Source organism: Lactuca saligna, chromosome 4 (genome assembly GCF_052625555.1).
Source record: "Lactuca saligna cultivar CGN05327 chromosome 4, ASM5262555v1, whole genome shotgun sequence".
In the NCBI taxonomy this organism is placed as follows: Eukaryota; Viridiplantae; Streptophyta; class Magnoliopsida; order Asterales; family Asteraceae; genus Lactuca; species Lactuca saligna.
Genome location: NC_136420.1, coordinates 171,528,266 through 171,545,734, shown reverse-complemented (window position 1 = coordinate 171,545,734; position 17,469 = coordinate 171,528,266). Strand labels below are relative to the sequence as shown.

At 36.5% G+C, this 17,469-nt stretch overlaps 1 protein-coding gene across 1 annotated transcript; it reads right to left on the bottom strand.

Moving 5' to 3' along the window:
* Positions 1-239: 239 nt before the first annotated feature.
* LOC145043080 (uncharacterized) lies at positions 240-1,569 on the bottom strand. Its single transcript, XM_078991623.1, has one exon. It carries the CDS (start codon positions 1,392-1,394, stop codon positions 465-467), a length of 930 nt encoding a protein of 309 aa, XP_078847749.1. The 5' UTR covers positions 1,395-1,569; the 3' UTR covers positions 240-464.
* Positions 1,570-17,469: the final 15,900 nt, after the last annotated feature.

Sequence of the window (17,469 nt, the reverse complement as noted above, 5' to 3'; positions counted from 1 at the left end):
CCCAACTAATTAACTACTTTACCCATTTCACAAGTCAACCGTCAAATGCACTTCTTTATTATTTTAATTAAAATAGATAATTTGTATAGAATATTTTTTGGTCATTATGTTATTATACAGGTATATAAAATATAAATTATTGTATATGAATAATCTATTTATAAATCATCACCCTTAATAAAATGTATGCCCTTTTTCTTGATAACTTTCAAGAAAATGTATACAAATACAAAATTACATTCGAAATAAATCATGACTTATATTTCATGGAATATAACTATATAAGAGTTGTACATTGTTTTATATTCAATTTTCTTAAACTAATATTGACTGCATGAATCTAATCCACATTTGAGAATTATGAACTCATTCCCAGCCTGTGATTCAATCGAAAAGAAAACAAAAAAATTTCCAATCACAAAAAGAAAAAGAAAAAGAAAAGATAATTCAAGAAACTTCTTTTCTCAACACTTTACCGATGCAAAATCACCTCTTTCGTCTTCTTCGATCCTACCTGCTTCTTGATCAATAATGTTCTCATCATACGCTATTTTGCAGCTTCTGAAGAACACACACCCACTTATGGCGTCAATTATGATGAGAATGGAATACAAATAACCAATGAATAATCCCTCTAATACCATGCTTGAACTGGGTCTGTTCATCCCGGAATCGGAATAAGCTTTCACTACCCGGAACTGGAAAAGAGCTTCGATTCCGGCCAACGCCATGTTTATCGGCAGCGCTAATGATAGAGCGATTGAAGTTCTTCCTCTGATCATGACACACGCTTTGAGAATGGAAATGAATCCGCCACTCAGTTCCATTCCTGAGAGGATTAACGCCAGGTTGCATACGATCAAAGCATTGGCTATGATGATGGAATACACGATTCCTCCGGCGACGGTGAAGAACAGTGAGGGGATACGGAGGTTTTCCAAACAGTTGAAAGCAATGAAAAGAACCCAAAAGCAAGTAGCATTTGCGGAGACCATAACCAAGGTGTTCCATATCTGTGTTAGGAGGATGGAACTGAAGATGCCGGCGATGGATGGTGGTGGTGGTTTCCGGTGGGTGTTGAAGGATTGGATTACGGATGCTTTTGCGATGAGGAGGAAAGAGAGGGTAAAGGGTAGGACTAAGATTGATGATGTGATGGTTTGGGATAGTTTAAGGTTAAGAATGGAGAAGAATTCCGATTGTGGAGGAAATCCGGCGTCGTTGAAAAGTGACCGGAGACGGGAATGAACGGTGAGGGAATGAGGGAGGAGGGTGGAGGAGATGAGAATGGAAACAGAAAACGGGAGGGCTAAAATGGCAGCAGTCGTGAAGTAATTGTAGTGGTGGAGGAATGTATGAATAGATTTTCTGACGATTTTGATGGTGGGTTCCATCGGAATTGAGGAAAAGTCCGGCGTTGGTGATTCCGGAGAAGATGGATGAGGGTGGTGTTGATATGGGGTTATGTTTGGTGCATTAGATGAATGGAAAGGCCACCAACTAATATCTAACTAACCACCCCATATAGATGGAGTCGTTTCTGCTTAATTTTATTTCCTAACAAAAAATTATTTATAAATAAAGTTAAAGTTCACAAAAACACATTACATCATCAAAGTCATACAACTTTTTCATCGATATATATAATTTTAGTAGGTATAGAAAATGTAAATATAATATTTAAAATATTTAAAAGGTTTGAATTTATAAGAAAAATAAGAAAAATACTGAATTATAAAAATTAAAGTGTTTTTTTTTTTCACTTTTCAATTTAAACAAATAATTTAGATAAATAAGTAAAGAAAATTAATAAAGTTTTAATTTAGTAATTTTGAAATTAGAAGGAAAATCCTTTAATGAAATTGATATGTATTTATTATTTGATTTAAATAACATGTATAATTTAATAAAATACAAAAAATCATAAATAACATGTCTAATAAAAATTAATTTAAAATAACCATAAAATTACATATGGTGATATGTGGCAAAAACATCTTTATTTATTAGAATATATTTTCTTAATCATTTAATTTAACAAGCTATAAATGTTAGTCCCATATGTTAATGTAAGAAACTTAACATCTTTATCAATTTATATTATACTTTTAATATTTTAAGATATGTTATTATTTTTGTTAAGTCAATATTGAGTTTAATAAATTATCAAAATTAGTTTGTTTTTTACTGAAGATATTTAATTGCTTTTTATTAGACATATAAAGAACTCTTTCGCTAATCCTTTATTTCACATTATTCCTAACCCAACAACCAAAAATTCTTACTATGACTCCATTATATTAAAGTTCTTTTACTCTTTAAATTAATAGATCATTAATACCTTATTTGACTTAATAAACTCATTGAAAAATCAAATGATCTAGCATATTAATTGACTTCAACTAATTATGAAACATTCATATATTATACTTTAATATTGAAAAAGTTGTTTGTATATTATAGGATAAAGTATGTGTGTGGGGGTTGCGAGGTTGATGTGTTTTTGTCATAGGTTTGGGTTTGGGTGGCGTAGAATGGACTCATAATAGAAATAGGAGTCGCTCCTCTCAATCATCACTTATCGACTTTATCATTACAAACCCCATTAACAACTAACAATCTAACATTATATAACATTATATAATTCATATGATGCATCAACTATTTGTACCCTACAAATTATCATAGCTTGTTTTCTTCTTGGAATTATTATTTATATGTCCATCAATAATTATTGGTTTATAAATCTTTAATGTTTATTCTATGGGATAATGTATTTATTTATGGCTACTCAAGCATTTTTCATGTAAGAACTAGACCATTAATATGACCATATTTGAAGACATCAAAAGTTGTCATTAATATATAAAATTGTATCATTCACATTACATTGCTACGTTAAATGTCACAATTCGCTTTGCTTTAATAATAAGTTACATATTCTTAAATGAAAAGCAATACAAATTTATGGGTTTTTATACAATAATAAGAAAAAAGTAAACTTTTAAAAATTTGAACCAACGCATCACATACTTGTACCGTATTTGAAGGTCTTTTTGTTTCAAGTCTTTTTGTTCAAGATTTCTATTTTAAATGATTAACCACCAATGTTTTATCACTTGAAACTCGTAGGACTTTTGGGACATGATAGCACATGTATGCTTATTAAAATGAAAAAAATAACTAAAAATATGTTTTTTATTTGTAGCTAGAAGAAAACCATGATCAGCAAGGGGTGGAGTGCATTTGGTTTTTTATTTTATTTATTTTTTATTTTTTATTTTTCTTATAACTAAAGTACAATGCTAAATCTTGGTAGTTTTACAAAGATCTAAAGTACAATATTATATTTGGTATAGTTGGTAGTTCCAAAGAAATGAAAATACAATGTTATATTTATGTTTTTCGGGAAATTGATTTATTAAGGTAATTAACTTTTCAGTTTGTTTACATCTATGTAAATTTTTTTGTACACATCTAGGTAACGAACTTTTTGAAGATGTTCACATATGACCATTATGACCGACTATAGCAGGTTACGTCCGATCATAATGACTATATGTGAACACTTTCAAAAAGTTTGTTACCTAAATGTGTACCAAAAAAATAGTTACCTAGATGTTAATAAACTGAAAATGTAAGAGTAAATTACATGAATGGTCCCCATGGTTTGGAGTTATTTGTGTGTTTGGTCCCTAACTTATTTTTTAATTCGGATGGTCCATACTATTTATTTTTGTTCCGCTTGGTCCCCGTCTTACCTAAAAGGTCTATTATTCCCTTATTAATTTATTTTTAATTAATTTTCTTATTTATGTATTTATTTTTTTATATATAGAAAATTAATAAACCCTACATATATATATATATCTCTTTACCCTAAATATAAAACCACATTTGAGAAATTTATTCTAGGTCCCACTAGTCATCATCCCATCTCACATCCTCCTCGACTTCTATTTACTTTTCATTTTTAGTGACATCGACGTCTTCACAATCCCTTCTTTTTGGGTCTTTCAACTCTAGCGAACCAACATCACAACTCACTGTCTCTTCATCGAACTTTCCACCACCACAACTCAATGCATCACAATCCTTGCATGAAAAGAAAATTAATACCAAAAAAAAAAAATTGGAGAACGAGATCAATTGGATACCATAACTTGAAATGCAAATCAACACCTAAAACTTTTTAACAACATTTTAAACTTTAACTCATCAAATCTTGGGCTTTTTTTTAATAATATTATTAGTCTCTATTTTTGATACTTTTAGTCTCTAGTAAATTAAAAAATTTATATTTAATATCTTAAACAATAAAATTCTATAAAACGACAATATGTTTTTTTTTTCCATGTCAATTTTTTTTAATAAAATCGTGTATTTTAAAAAGATATTTACCAAAATAGCATGATACTAAAAATATTTACCATTTAGGTTAAATTTTGTACCAAATCAAAATTTGATTGTAGAATAAAAAAGAAAAGAAATTGACTTATCAGGGTAATTAACTTTACTGTTTGTTCACATCTGGATAACTATTTTTTTGTACACATCTAGATAACAAACTTTTTGGAAGTGTTCACGTATGACCATTATGACCTGATGTAACTTGTTACGGTCGGTTATAATGATTATATGTGAACGCTTTCAAAAAAATCTTTACCTACATGTGTACAAAAAAAATAGTTATCTAAATGTGAACAAACCGAAAAGTTAATTACCTTAATAAGTACATTTCTCCATGTTTTTCTATCCAACTTGAAAAAGAACTTCGTCAAACCCGATAAATTAGAAGTTCGTGTGATTTTGTACCACATTTTCCAGCGAGTTAGAACTCCTCCAACAAGAGCCACCAGATCTTCCGTTTTCCTGGAAACAACCACCATCATTCAATTTGGATTGCACCTAATGATAAATGCCATTTTATGCATCTTTTAGTGTAGTTTTTATTATCATTTAGCATCATATTTTTTACATTTGCATGTCATTTGTTTCAATAATGTTTAACTCGTGTCTTTTATCAGAATTCCCATACTATTAGTATTTTTGTGTTATTTTCAAGTATATCGAGTGGAGCAGTACTTTGGGAGTACCTGGATGCATGTTTGGAGCCTAAATGGAGCTGGAACTGAAGAAGGGTGCTAAGGAATAACCGAGAGTGCTTAAACTAAAGAATCGCGTTAGAAAGTAAAATCTACGATCGCAAATCCCCATTTTGAGATCGCATTTTTGCCACAAAGTTTCCTATGGTCGAAATAAGTCATCTGAAGGCTATTTGAGAAGAAAAGACAATATTTGTGATCACATAAAGCATTTTTGCGATCGCATTTCTTACCCGCAACTCCAGAAAAAGTTAATTACCTTAATAAGTACATTTCTCCATGTTTTTCTATCCAACTTCAAAAAGAACTTCATCAAACCCAACAAATTAGAAGTTGGTGTGATTTTTTACCACATTTTCCAGCGAGTTAGAATTCCTCTAACAAGAGCCACCAGATCTTCCGTTTTCGTGGAAACAACCACCATCATTTAATTTGGATTGCACCTAATGATAAATGTCATTTTATGCATCTTTTAGGGTAGTTTTTATTATCATTTAGCATCATATTTTTTACATTTGCATGTCATTTGTTTCAATAATGTTTAACCCGTGTCTTTTATCCGACTTCCCATACTATTAGTATTTTTGTGTCATTTTCAAGTATATTGAGTAGAGCAATACTTTGGGAGTAGTTGGATGCATGTTTAGAGCCTAAATGGAGCTGGAACTGAAGAAGGGTGCTAAGGAATAACCAGGTGTGCTTAAACTGAAGAATCGCGTTAGAAAGTAAAATCTACGATCGCAAATCCCCATTTTGCGATCACATTTTTGCCACAAAGTTTCCCATGGTCAAAATAAGTCACCTGAAGGCCATTAGAGAAGAAAAGACAATATTTGCGATCGCATAAAGAATTTTTGCGATTGTATTTCTGACCCGCAACTCCAGAAACTTCATACATGGCTTTTTTACTTCATTGAGACGTAATCCTAGGAAAAATTCAAATTTCTGAAATTGCATAAGGCATATCTGCAATCACATTTATTGCTCGAAGTTCCATAAACGTTGAAAATAACATCCAATATCATTTAGGGGAAAATTTGGAATTTATCTAAAAATTTGTGATTACATTTTCGGTTTCTTTCTTCGGAAGCTTCCATCTTGCGTATAAATACGACCCTCATTAGCAGGTTAGACGATTCCAGACGATGAAAAACAGTTTCTAAAGGTGATTACTTATACCTTTCAGCGACTTATGAAGATCTGAAGGCTGCGACTTCTGAAGATCAAAAGGCTGTGACTTCTGGATATCAGATGACACCCATATTTCATTAGCAACGAAAGTACCAGTCCCTAATTTTTTAGCCTAACTTTCAGAATCCAAATCAGCAAAATTATGATCATCAAACTTTTTAGAATCAAAACTCACACCAGTAATCCACTAGTTCCAGTGTGGACTTAGAAGATATAGTGAAGAGTCTTGCCACGAGCACCCAAGCATTCCAGAATAAAAACCAGAGCTAGTATCAAGAATCTAGAACAACAGGTATTTCAACATGCGACTTTTGTGGGTCGTTTAGAATCTTAAGGGAAGTTACCATGACATATCGAAAACAATCCAAAGCATAATGTGAGCACTATTTCCTTGAGAAGTGGAAAACGTTATGGAGGCTCAGGCGCATCTGAACCAGAAAATGAAACTGATGAAGAATTTGAAGAAGTACTGGTTGAAGAAGAAGATGTAAAAGAAACATGAAAAGGTGATGGAGAGTATGAACAAGTGTTGGTTAAAGAAGATTGATGAAGAAAATAAAAGAATAGAAACTTTACAACTAGCTAAGCAGAATCTGAAGGAGTACAATCCCATATCTCCATTTCCATCAAGACTGAGAAATACGAAGCACGAAAGAGAAGAAGAAGAAGATATAATGGAATTTTTCGTAAGGTTGAGGTAAATATTCCATTTTTGGATGTTATCTAACATGTAACGTCCTATTTTCACAACCAAAATTTTTCATTTTTATTAAGGTAAAACTTTCCAATTTATTAATTCATTATTTAAGAAAACCATTTATTCCAAATTGCATTTATTAAAAATCAGAGTACCATAGAAAATGTGGATTCTTCAATGTTGTTGATGAGTGTGTAAAGTCTTGCCTTCAATAAACATAAAAACCATGGTAAGCATAAAGCTTAGTGAGATCTCCCCAAAATACCGCATACGATAAACATATAAGCATGCATAACTACCGTTCTTCGGCCTTTGGCCTGACTGGACTGCCTCGCAGGCCTTCAGTCTATCCGGTCCGGGATACCAGGATTAGTTGGCCTACGCCTCAACCTAACTGCTCCTCCCGAGCCTCCATGCCTTCGGCTTACAGCCATCCCGCACAGGGTATCTTTGCAACAACACAGAGCACGAACACCTCAATCCACCACCACCATATGTAGACATATAACAAACAAGGATCAAGCAGGAACATAAACAACCAAAAAAAAATCATTCAACTCACTCCCACCTACCAGTCTGCTCCCAGTACACAGTCCCACTACCAACTAACCTCCATAAAATGGGTAACCATAAGTAGCTAGAGGTGAGATAGCCACCTGAACAGATGATCCTACTCTAGAGCCATAACCAAACAAGGAACATGCAATAGAGCTTAGACTAAGAGTTCTCAGGCTATCCTACATAACCATAGACAATCCTTAGGGCATTCGACCAAATGATAAGCAATAAGTATAGATAACATACAAATTCATTAGTGCACTATAGCATGGAAACATCCTACATACCAAGATACTAATCTACAAGTCACTACAACATAACAACATACTCAATACCAGAATATAGATCTAGCAGATCACTACAGCATAACAACATACTCGACAGTAGAATATAAATTTTACAGATAAGCACAGCCTACCAGCATACTCGATACTATAATATAGATCTAGCAGATCACTACAGCATAGCAGTATACTCGACACTAGAATACAAATCTAGCAGATCACTACAACATAGCAGCATACTCGATACCATAATATAGATATAACCAATCACTACAACATAGTGTCATACTAAGTTGAAACAATCTAAAGAATGCCTGACCGTATATAATTAGAGGTGAGATAGTCACTCGGACAGATGATCCTACCCTAGAACCACAACCAAACAAGGAACATGTAAGAGAGTCTAGATTAAGAGTCCTCAGTGTATGCTACGTGATTATATACAACCCCTATGGCCTCCCTCTACTAAAAGATAACTGAAAACTAGTGGGACAATATTGGTGCCTTAAACCCACGGTACAATGAGGCTAAACTCACCAAAAATGAAAAAACATGAGAATACCGCGATCCGTTCCCTAGTACACTACTTTTTCCCGTGGATCCACTAATCATTAGTGCCATATAATATCTTAATCACCAATTCAAACCTAAAGTTTGACCAAAAGACAAACTTGGTCAAAATTCAATGGAGTTAACAGAAATCAAGCTCCAAGGTCAAACTGGTCAAAAATCCATAAGTCAACTAAGTTAACCTAGCCGAGTTGACACAGTGCACGTACGCGGGGCGTACTCTATTGTTGATCGCCATGGGGGGCCTTGACCAAGTATGCACTACGTACTCAGATTACGCAAGGCATACACCCAGATATCACAAACTTCATTAAGTGCTTAATGTTTTAAGTCCTTATGTCGAACTTTTAGATCATACCCTTTAATCCATTAAGACCCTCTAAATGATACATGGAGCAAAACCAACCACTTAGATCCCATTTTTATGACTTAAGACCTCTCCTAAGGTCTGAATGGATAGCTTAATGGATCTAGAACATGCTATGTTCATGAATTGAGACATTTGGGACAAAAAGGAACCAAAAACAACCCAACACAAGATCTAAATGAAACTTCAACAAGTTTAGAACTTTATACCTCCAAATGATGCCAAAAGGTGGTGAGATTCTAGATCTAAAAAGCTTCACTACTCCAAGACGGTCTCCACTCCTTTCCTTCTCCTTCAAAGGAACAAAACACCCACAATCAATCATAGAAATGGTTCACAAGATGAATTAGGGTTGCAAGAATGTCCCAAGAGGATGGAGGTTGATGAGATGAGGGGAAATGATGCTATAATGGGGTTTAAATATGATCTAAACCCTAAAAATTAGGATTTTCATGATTGGTATGTATGCCCTACGTACAGATGTAAGCCCAACGTACTAGGGCACTCCCTAGTACACAAAGCATACACACGTACGCATGACGTACTCACCCAAACCCAAAATTATGGAAATGCCACTAGGGCCAGTATTCCGCTCTTTCTTTTACTTAGGGTGTAAACTATAGTATAAATAAATCATAGGGCCAAAATGTAAAGTACCTTATCATCGGGATGTTACGATTCTCCTCCACTTAACTTAGATTTCGTCCTCGAAGTTGGATGCAACGAATACTCGGGATAATTCTCCCTTATATATTCATTATCATCCCAAACAGAAGAACTGCCGGCTACTACGCGCTCCCTGACCAATTACTTCCTGCTATGAGACAACTCGTGTATTTCCCAAATACAAACACCCGAAAGCCATTGAGGATCAGGAGTCCTGACCAATCACTACTGGCGAACCCTTCATTCAAGAACAAGCCAGCTCCCTAATACAAGCTTCAGAAAGAAAATCACTAAAACAATTATGTATCATGCCAACATATTCCACAAATTCCTAATTGATGAATAAAACTTCTAATGAGAACCGTAGAGAGATGGGGATTCTCGAAACCACAAACAATGAGTCAATTTCCATCAATATGTTTCCCAAGGTTGAAAACCCATCAAATCTATACTTTAAAATCCAATTTCTAGGACTAATACCCCCATAAACCCTTAACCGCTCACTTTATCCACATCAGTTGATTCATGAGTCCCCCGACTTCCAAACGTACACCAACCCCGTATGAACCCCTAGTAGAAGGAATAATCAATCATGATCATCTCCGAACCGTTAATTAACCACCATGTAGTTGTCTTAAACTAAAATATATTTTGAAATTACAACAACTGACAATGCCCTTGATGCAAAACCAAAATATTTAGCAACTGCGCGGAAGCCTTGAACTTGGAGAAATCTGACAGCGAAATGAACCTTCCCAAAAGGTCTTCATACTGCTAGGTTCCACTTTCCCCCACTTGAAATATGCTAGAACCTGACAACTTGATCCTAACTAATGGTATCCAAATACACGGAGAATCTGAACCCGCACGACATTCATAAACCCCCAATATATACACAATCCGATGACAAAAAGAATTAACTCATTCACACAAACAATTTAATTAACCAAGACCAACTAGGATACTTCCATTTAACTGATCATCCAATATTACAACCGAAATTTAAAACATAAAGGAGATTTACAAAAGAATACCAATACCACCCCAAATGCAAAAAAGATAAACTGCCAACTCAGCCTCGGTCCCTGGTACTCCAGCCATCCCATAACGGCCATTGGGCAGTTTCCAAGTTAAGGTTGTAGGATCCTGCACCTTAGTGAACGCTAGAAAAGGGAAACTAGTAGTGAATCCACCAGTGAATCATAGTGCTGAGTAGACACAAACTACCAAATATTCATCTTGAGCATGCGTAAATATCGGGTCATCTGAGCTTTCTTAGAAGCAGCAAACTTAGGGAAAAACATATCTCTCGATGAACATCTTGGTAATCTTCATCACTGACTCAGTCCATTGTCTCAGATCCAAATACTCCTAGGCCAGCCTCTCCAGTTCCACCAATGGAACATATCTCTAGCAGAACATCCCAGAGAATTACTCCCATGATACTGCAACTCGCTGGTCTATGGTATATGAACTAGTAACTAGCCTCCTCCAATCCTTCGCTCCAGACCGAAGAAGGTTCAAGGAGTACTTGACCTTCTAGTCAGCTGGTCAAGAGTAGGTAAAGAAACATCCCTCCATATCTAATAGCCACCTCATGGCAATGATCGGATCCTAAACTCCATTAAAAACATGGGACTTCATATCGTCGAAGTCCTAGTATTGGAAAGCTCTTTCTCCTCGAACCCCAACGACAGCAACAATTGTGGTAGATGCAACAACAACAATCTTAGAAAGTTTAGCATATCAGTCATCGAATTACTCTGTCATAACGGTCTTGATATACCCAAGCAGCTCTGGTATCTGCTCCCGAACAATAGAAACAACCTCCTCATGAATGATCTCCTTAACCCGGTCCTCAGTCAAGCCTGACCCATCCTGGCCACCTGCTCCGGCTCCTAATCCTAACCCTCCACTAGCTGCCATATTGAAATATACGAAGAAAAGATCAGACATCACAATACAAAGCATAACATGCCATAACCTACTCCTATTAGTAAATTAGGAGCCTTGAAATTCCTCCTGAATCTCATACGGATCCTGTATTTTTAGTAGTATGGGCCCATACTACCTTCTACACCTATCAGTAGTCGATTTAGAGCTCCTCCTAAATTCCTAAGTGACTGCACTATACCACTCCTAGATATGCTGATACCACTTCCGCTATGAGCTACAACTGACTTCCTAATTACTCTGACTAGGATTACCCATACTATCGCACCACTAGTTGGTTTTGTGCATGCTTGTTGTACACAACATGAGATCAAATAGACTGTCGAATAATTGACTATGTCCTAAGTCCACAAGCAAACAAGGAACAGGAAGAAAGGCCAACTCGATCATTCTAAGGCTATTCAATCCAACCATATACAACTAATCAACATCCACACAACAATAACAGGTCAAGTAGTATACAACAAACAAGCAACTACCTACATCACAAGGAATCACAAAAATCAGACATTTCTATACACCAATTTCTAAAAGAACCTTATCCACTAGCATGCTTTTCTAATGATTCATATATCTAGAAAACTCAAAGGTCAGCAAACATAACCGATATGGCTATTTTAGGAACCACTCTCTTGTTCGGGATCTGGCGTACTATACACAACTCATCTTCCTGAAAAGTCAAAATTACGCCAAGACCCACGTTCCCGATCCCAAGCCAAAAATCAAACAACAACATGACAAGAGACCGAGCCCAAGTCCTTAGATCAACCCTTTTATAAAAAATAATTCTTTCAAAACATTTTTCAAAAATTATTGGATCCTAGTTTGAGACTGGATTCACACGAGTGTTCCTCCAATTCACTCAACCCAGGGCTCTAATACCAACTTGTAACATCCCATTTTAACAACCAAAATTTTTCATTTTTATTAAGGTAAAACTTTCCAATTTATTAATCCATTATTTAACAAAACCATTTATTCCAAATTACATTTATTAAAAATCAGAGTATCATAGAAAATGCAGAATCTTTAATGTTGTTGATGAGTTTGTATAATCCCGCCTTCGCCTTCCCGCAATCACTAATGATTACTGAAAACCATAAACAACTGGGTAAGCATACATCTTAGTCAGGTTCCCCAAAATAGTCCATAATATAAACACGCATGCATGCATAAATGTCGTTCCTTGGCCTTCGGCCTGACTAGACCTCCTCACAGGCCTTTAGTCTATCCGGGCTGGAATACCTAGTTTTGTTGGCCTACTGCCTCAACCCAACTGCTTCTCCCGAGCCTCCTTGCCTTCGACTTATAGACGGCCCACATAGGGTATCTTGGCATACACCACAAAGCTGGAACACCTCAACCCACAACCACCATATGTTGACATATAAAAAACAAGGATCAAGCTGGCACATAAAATAGTTAAACAACAATTATACAACTCACTCCTACCTACCAGTTCTCACCCAGTACACCGTCACATTACTAGCTAACATCCATGAAATGTGTAACCATAAGTAACCAAAGGTGAGATAGCCACCCTGGCAGATGATCCTACTCTCGAGCCACAACCCAACAAAGAACAAGCAAGAGAGCTTAGACCAAGAGTTCTCATGCTATCCTACATAGCCACAAACACTCCATAGGGCATTCCACCAAATGATAACCAGTAAGTACATATAACATAAAAATTCATCAATGTACTATAACATAGCAATATCCTGTGTAGCAAGATACCGATCTATAAGTCACTACAACATAACAACATACTTAATACGAGAATACAAATCTTACAGATCACTACATCATAGCATCATACTCGATATCATAATACAAATGTAACCGATCACTACAACACAATATCATACTAAGTAGCAACAATCTAAGGAATACCATCTATAATCAGATGTGAAATAGTCACCCGAATAGATGACCCTACCTTAGAACCACACCTAGAAAAAGAATATGTAAGAGAGTCTAGATCAAGAGTCCTCAGTCTATCCTAGGTGATTATATATAGTCTCTATGGCATCCCTCTACTAACAGATAACCAAAAACTAGTTGACTGGCATTAGTGCCTTCAACCCATGGTAATATGAGGCAAAACACTCCTAAAATGAAGAAGCCAGAGAATATCGCAATCTGTTCCATTTTGCACTGCTTACTCCCATGGATGTACTAATAGTTAGTGCCACATAAAATCTTAATCACCAATTCAAACCCTAAAGTTTGACCTAAAGTCAAACTTGGTCAAAAGACAACAGAGTCAACAAAAGTTAAGGTCATAGGTCAAAATGGTAAAAAAATCCTTATGTCAACTGAGTCAACTCAGCTGAGCCAACCTAGTCAAGGCAAGTCCACCGAGTTGACACAATGTATGTACGTGAGGCATACTCCATTGTTGACAACCATCAGGGGCCTTGACCACGTATGCGTTGCGTACTCAGATTACGCAGGGCGTACGCCCGAATCTCCCAAACTTCATTAAGTGCTTAATGTTATAAGTCCTTACGTCCAACTTTCAGATCCAAGGCTAAAATACCCTTTAGAGTCATAAAGTTTCCAACTTTATATCTTTACACGTCCATTAAGAGATTAACTAAGCATCTTAATCTAATAAGACCCTCTAAATGATGCATGGAGCAAAACCTACCATTTAGATCCTATTTTTATGTCTTAAGACCCCTCCTAAGGTCTGAAAGGACAACTTAATGGGTCGAGAACATGCAATGTTCATAATCGCTACATTTGGGACGAAAAGCATGTAACATCCTACTTTGAATTGTTCCCACTTTGAATTGGTGATCAAAGTTTTGGGTATTATCAGGCTTTGGAGCCTCGAGGGTTGTAGTTTCGGACCTAATTAGAGTTAGATAATGCACCTTGGTTTCTCGGGTATTCAGTTGAAATTTTTGGAGCAAAGAGTATTTTGCTAATTTATCGGCTCAGACTTTTGAGTAAAGTGGATTTTTGTTTGGGATATTTTATGGCAGGCAGGAACGCGTAGCATATATGTAAGGATGGGTCGGGATGTGCAATCTCTTACATGCGAGGAACGAGAAGGTACGCTGGGCGTACGATGGTCAGATTGAAAAGCCCTAATCTAAGGGTTTTATTCTATATAAGCATCCTTAAGTTATTGAGGCTAAACTCTAGCAAGCCTCTACAGCCCCATTTCATCCCTTAAACTCAGATTTCCTTGTGGGAGTGTTTCTTGAGCTTAGAAAGTGTATTGGTGGCCATTTTGGAGATCATCCAAGAATGAGAAGATAGTAAGAAATCTTGGTGGGGTATTGAGCTTCAAGATGCTTCAGCTAAATCATCTTGAGGATCTTCTGGAGGTATAAAGCCTTAACCTTGCCATCTTATTCATTAGATTGAGTTAGGGTTTGTAATATTGTCCTCTTTTGAGGTCATAAGTTACCTCTTGGGAGTTTGAGCAACTCTAGAGCTTAGGAAAAATAGATATGAGGTCCTTTAGCTCGTCCATATCATAAAAATGCAATCTTGTTGGGTATTTTGATCTCATGCATGAGTTAAGGCCATTTTTATGCAAGTAGAATGTCATTTTTGGTGTTTGGGTTCATCTGGGCATGCAAAGTCACCAAGTCAATGAATTTATGGGTTTAGACGTTATTTGTGACTCAGATGTGTAGTTTGGACTTATGGGTTAAACATTAAGTGCTTAATGGAAAAAGTGGATCTAAGAGGGAAGTACGTAAAGCATACAAGCCAGTACGTGCAATGTACGAGCCATTAAGAAAGTAAGCGCATCGTACAACTGAGTACACCAACGAACTAAGTTAGATTGGACTTCGCGTTTGTGGCCTTCGGGTTGGACCATTTCTTGGACTAGGTTGCTGTGGGCCTTTGTGGGCCAATTGGGAACAGGTTTATGGATTAAGGAAATTATTGGGCTTGAGGATAAGGCTCATTGGAAAACCTTGGACCCAATTTGGAAAATTAGGCCATAAGTGGACCATAATTGGGCTTTGATGATTGTGAGATATTGGACCATCAGAATGCTAGGTGTTGGACTAGAATAAATGGTTGGGCCTTAAGGTAAGACCATGTAGAGGTTTGTGGCCAATTTGGAAAATTGGGCCATATGTTGGGCCTTGGTTGATTATTAGCTTTTAGGCATTCAGATTGTGAGTTTGGTCCTTGGTTTTGAACCAAGATAGGTTAGGGGTAAAATGGTCCTTTTACCCTAAGTGTGGATTTGTGATTGTGTATTGAAGCCTGAATGGTTAATGAAGTGTTGTTTTGATATGGACAGTTTGGGAGTTTGTCATCCAGCAGCTAGAGTTTTATTCGTGAGACTTCAGCAGTGTGAGGTGAGTCTCCTCACCCTACCAACAGGTCAAAGGCACCAAGTCCAGACCATTTATCTAGTTGTGATGATTATTACGGATGTGCTATCTATATATTATGTATTTATGTGAAGACCATGCAGGGATTCCCATGGTAATTAGTTATATGTGGTATGCTAGTTGATTGTATTGTATGTGGTATGCTAGTTGTCTTTGTGATACTTGCATGGAAGTCCTTGGGGGGTTTCCGAGGCACATGGGTGTAATACCTTGGAGGGTTTCCATGACATCCTTAGTAAAGACCTCGGTGGCACCCGAGGCACTTGGGTGTAAGACCTTGGAGGGTTTCCATGACATCCTTAGTAAAGACCATGGGGGAGGGGGGGATTCTCGAGGTACTTGGGTGTAAGACCTTGGAGGGTTTCAATGGAATCCATAGTTAAGACTATGTGGGAATTCCCATGACATTAGGCTAAGACCATGTGGGGGTTCCCATGGCACCCGGAGTAAGACCCTGGAGGGTTTCCAGGGAATCCTTATATGTTTATATGCATGGCTTATGTGATTGATATTGTTTATGTGATTATGTGGATTATGTGGGGTATGCTCTGAGGAACTCACTAAGCTTCGTGCCTATAGTTTATTTATGGTTTCAGGTGTCATCGGTTTGTAAAGGGAGGGCCCGGCTTGATCGCAGCGTGTTTTTTGCAATTTGTGATTTTGGGATGTAACTCTGTTAAATGTTCTAATTAAGAAATGTTTTTGGAATGCTTGGATTTAAAAGATTTTTGTGTCTTGAATTTAATAAAAGTAATATTTTTTACCATGGATTTTTGGGTCGTTACAAGTTGGTATCAGAGCCTTGGTTTGGGAGATTCAGACATGCTCTTGAGTGTGGTTGAACTCAAACTGAGGATTTGGTAAATTTTTCAAAAGAAATTTGTTTTCAAGGAAAGAGTTTTCTAACACAAGAGAGGGTGTGGTGCGTACAGTTGGCCGAGCTCAAGTAAGTTTTCCCCAGAATACCCATATATGTTATATGTTAAGACTTGATTATGAATCTATGGACCGCATGCTGGTTAGGGCTAGGAGAGATGCCTTTATATGTTGTATGAGCGGGTAGACTTGCATGCTACTACTGAGTAGTCAATAATAGATTGGCCTGATATGTGATGCTTATATCCTCGGGGATACTAGATGCTATGCTGGAATGGGAATGACTATTGGTGTTGGTAACTGCTAAGTGTATGCTTTCAAAATTGTATACGATTAGGATCTTATAGCCTTAGAATAACTGAGTTGGCCTTATTTCCTGTTCCTTGTCTATTTGTGGTCCTAGGGTAGAGTTTATTATTCGACAGTCTATTAAATCATGTTATGTGTATAATTTGCATGCATAAGGCAACCGTCAGTGAAGGTGGATGTGGATAGCATGTGTTGTGGTATGCGGGCTGAATTTTATTTTATAGTTTCATGGGTCGGAGGTTACCCTAGGGTACACCTAGGATGAGATTAGTGATAAGAGTTACTTGATTGCGAATTGTATGTGTGAATAGAGTTACTTGATTGGAGTATGTTGGTTAGTTTTTACGTTGTCTGAACGCTGTTTTCTTTGTGCTTTGTAGGACTCTTAGCAATCTGAGTCAGCTACTATGTGAATATGCTAAGTCATATGTGGCACATGATGGATAATCTTAGAGTGATAGACTTGACCCTATTGCGCATATCTCGTCTAAGTCCACCCATTATAGGGTTGAGACTTTTA

What these genes read in the sequence shown, in the direction of transcription:
- LOC145043080 (XM_078991623.1), bottom strand. Translation starts at nt 1,394, where the DNA reads ATGGAACCCACCATCAAAATCGTCAGAAAATCTATTCATACATTCCTC.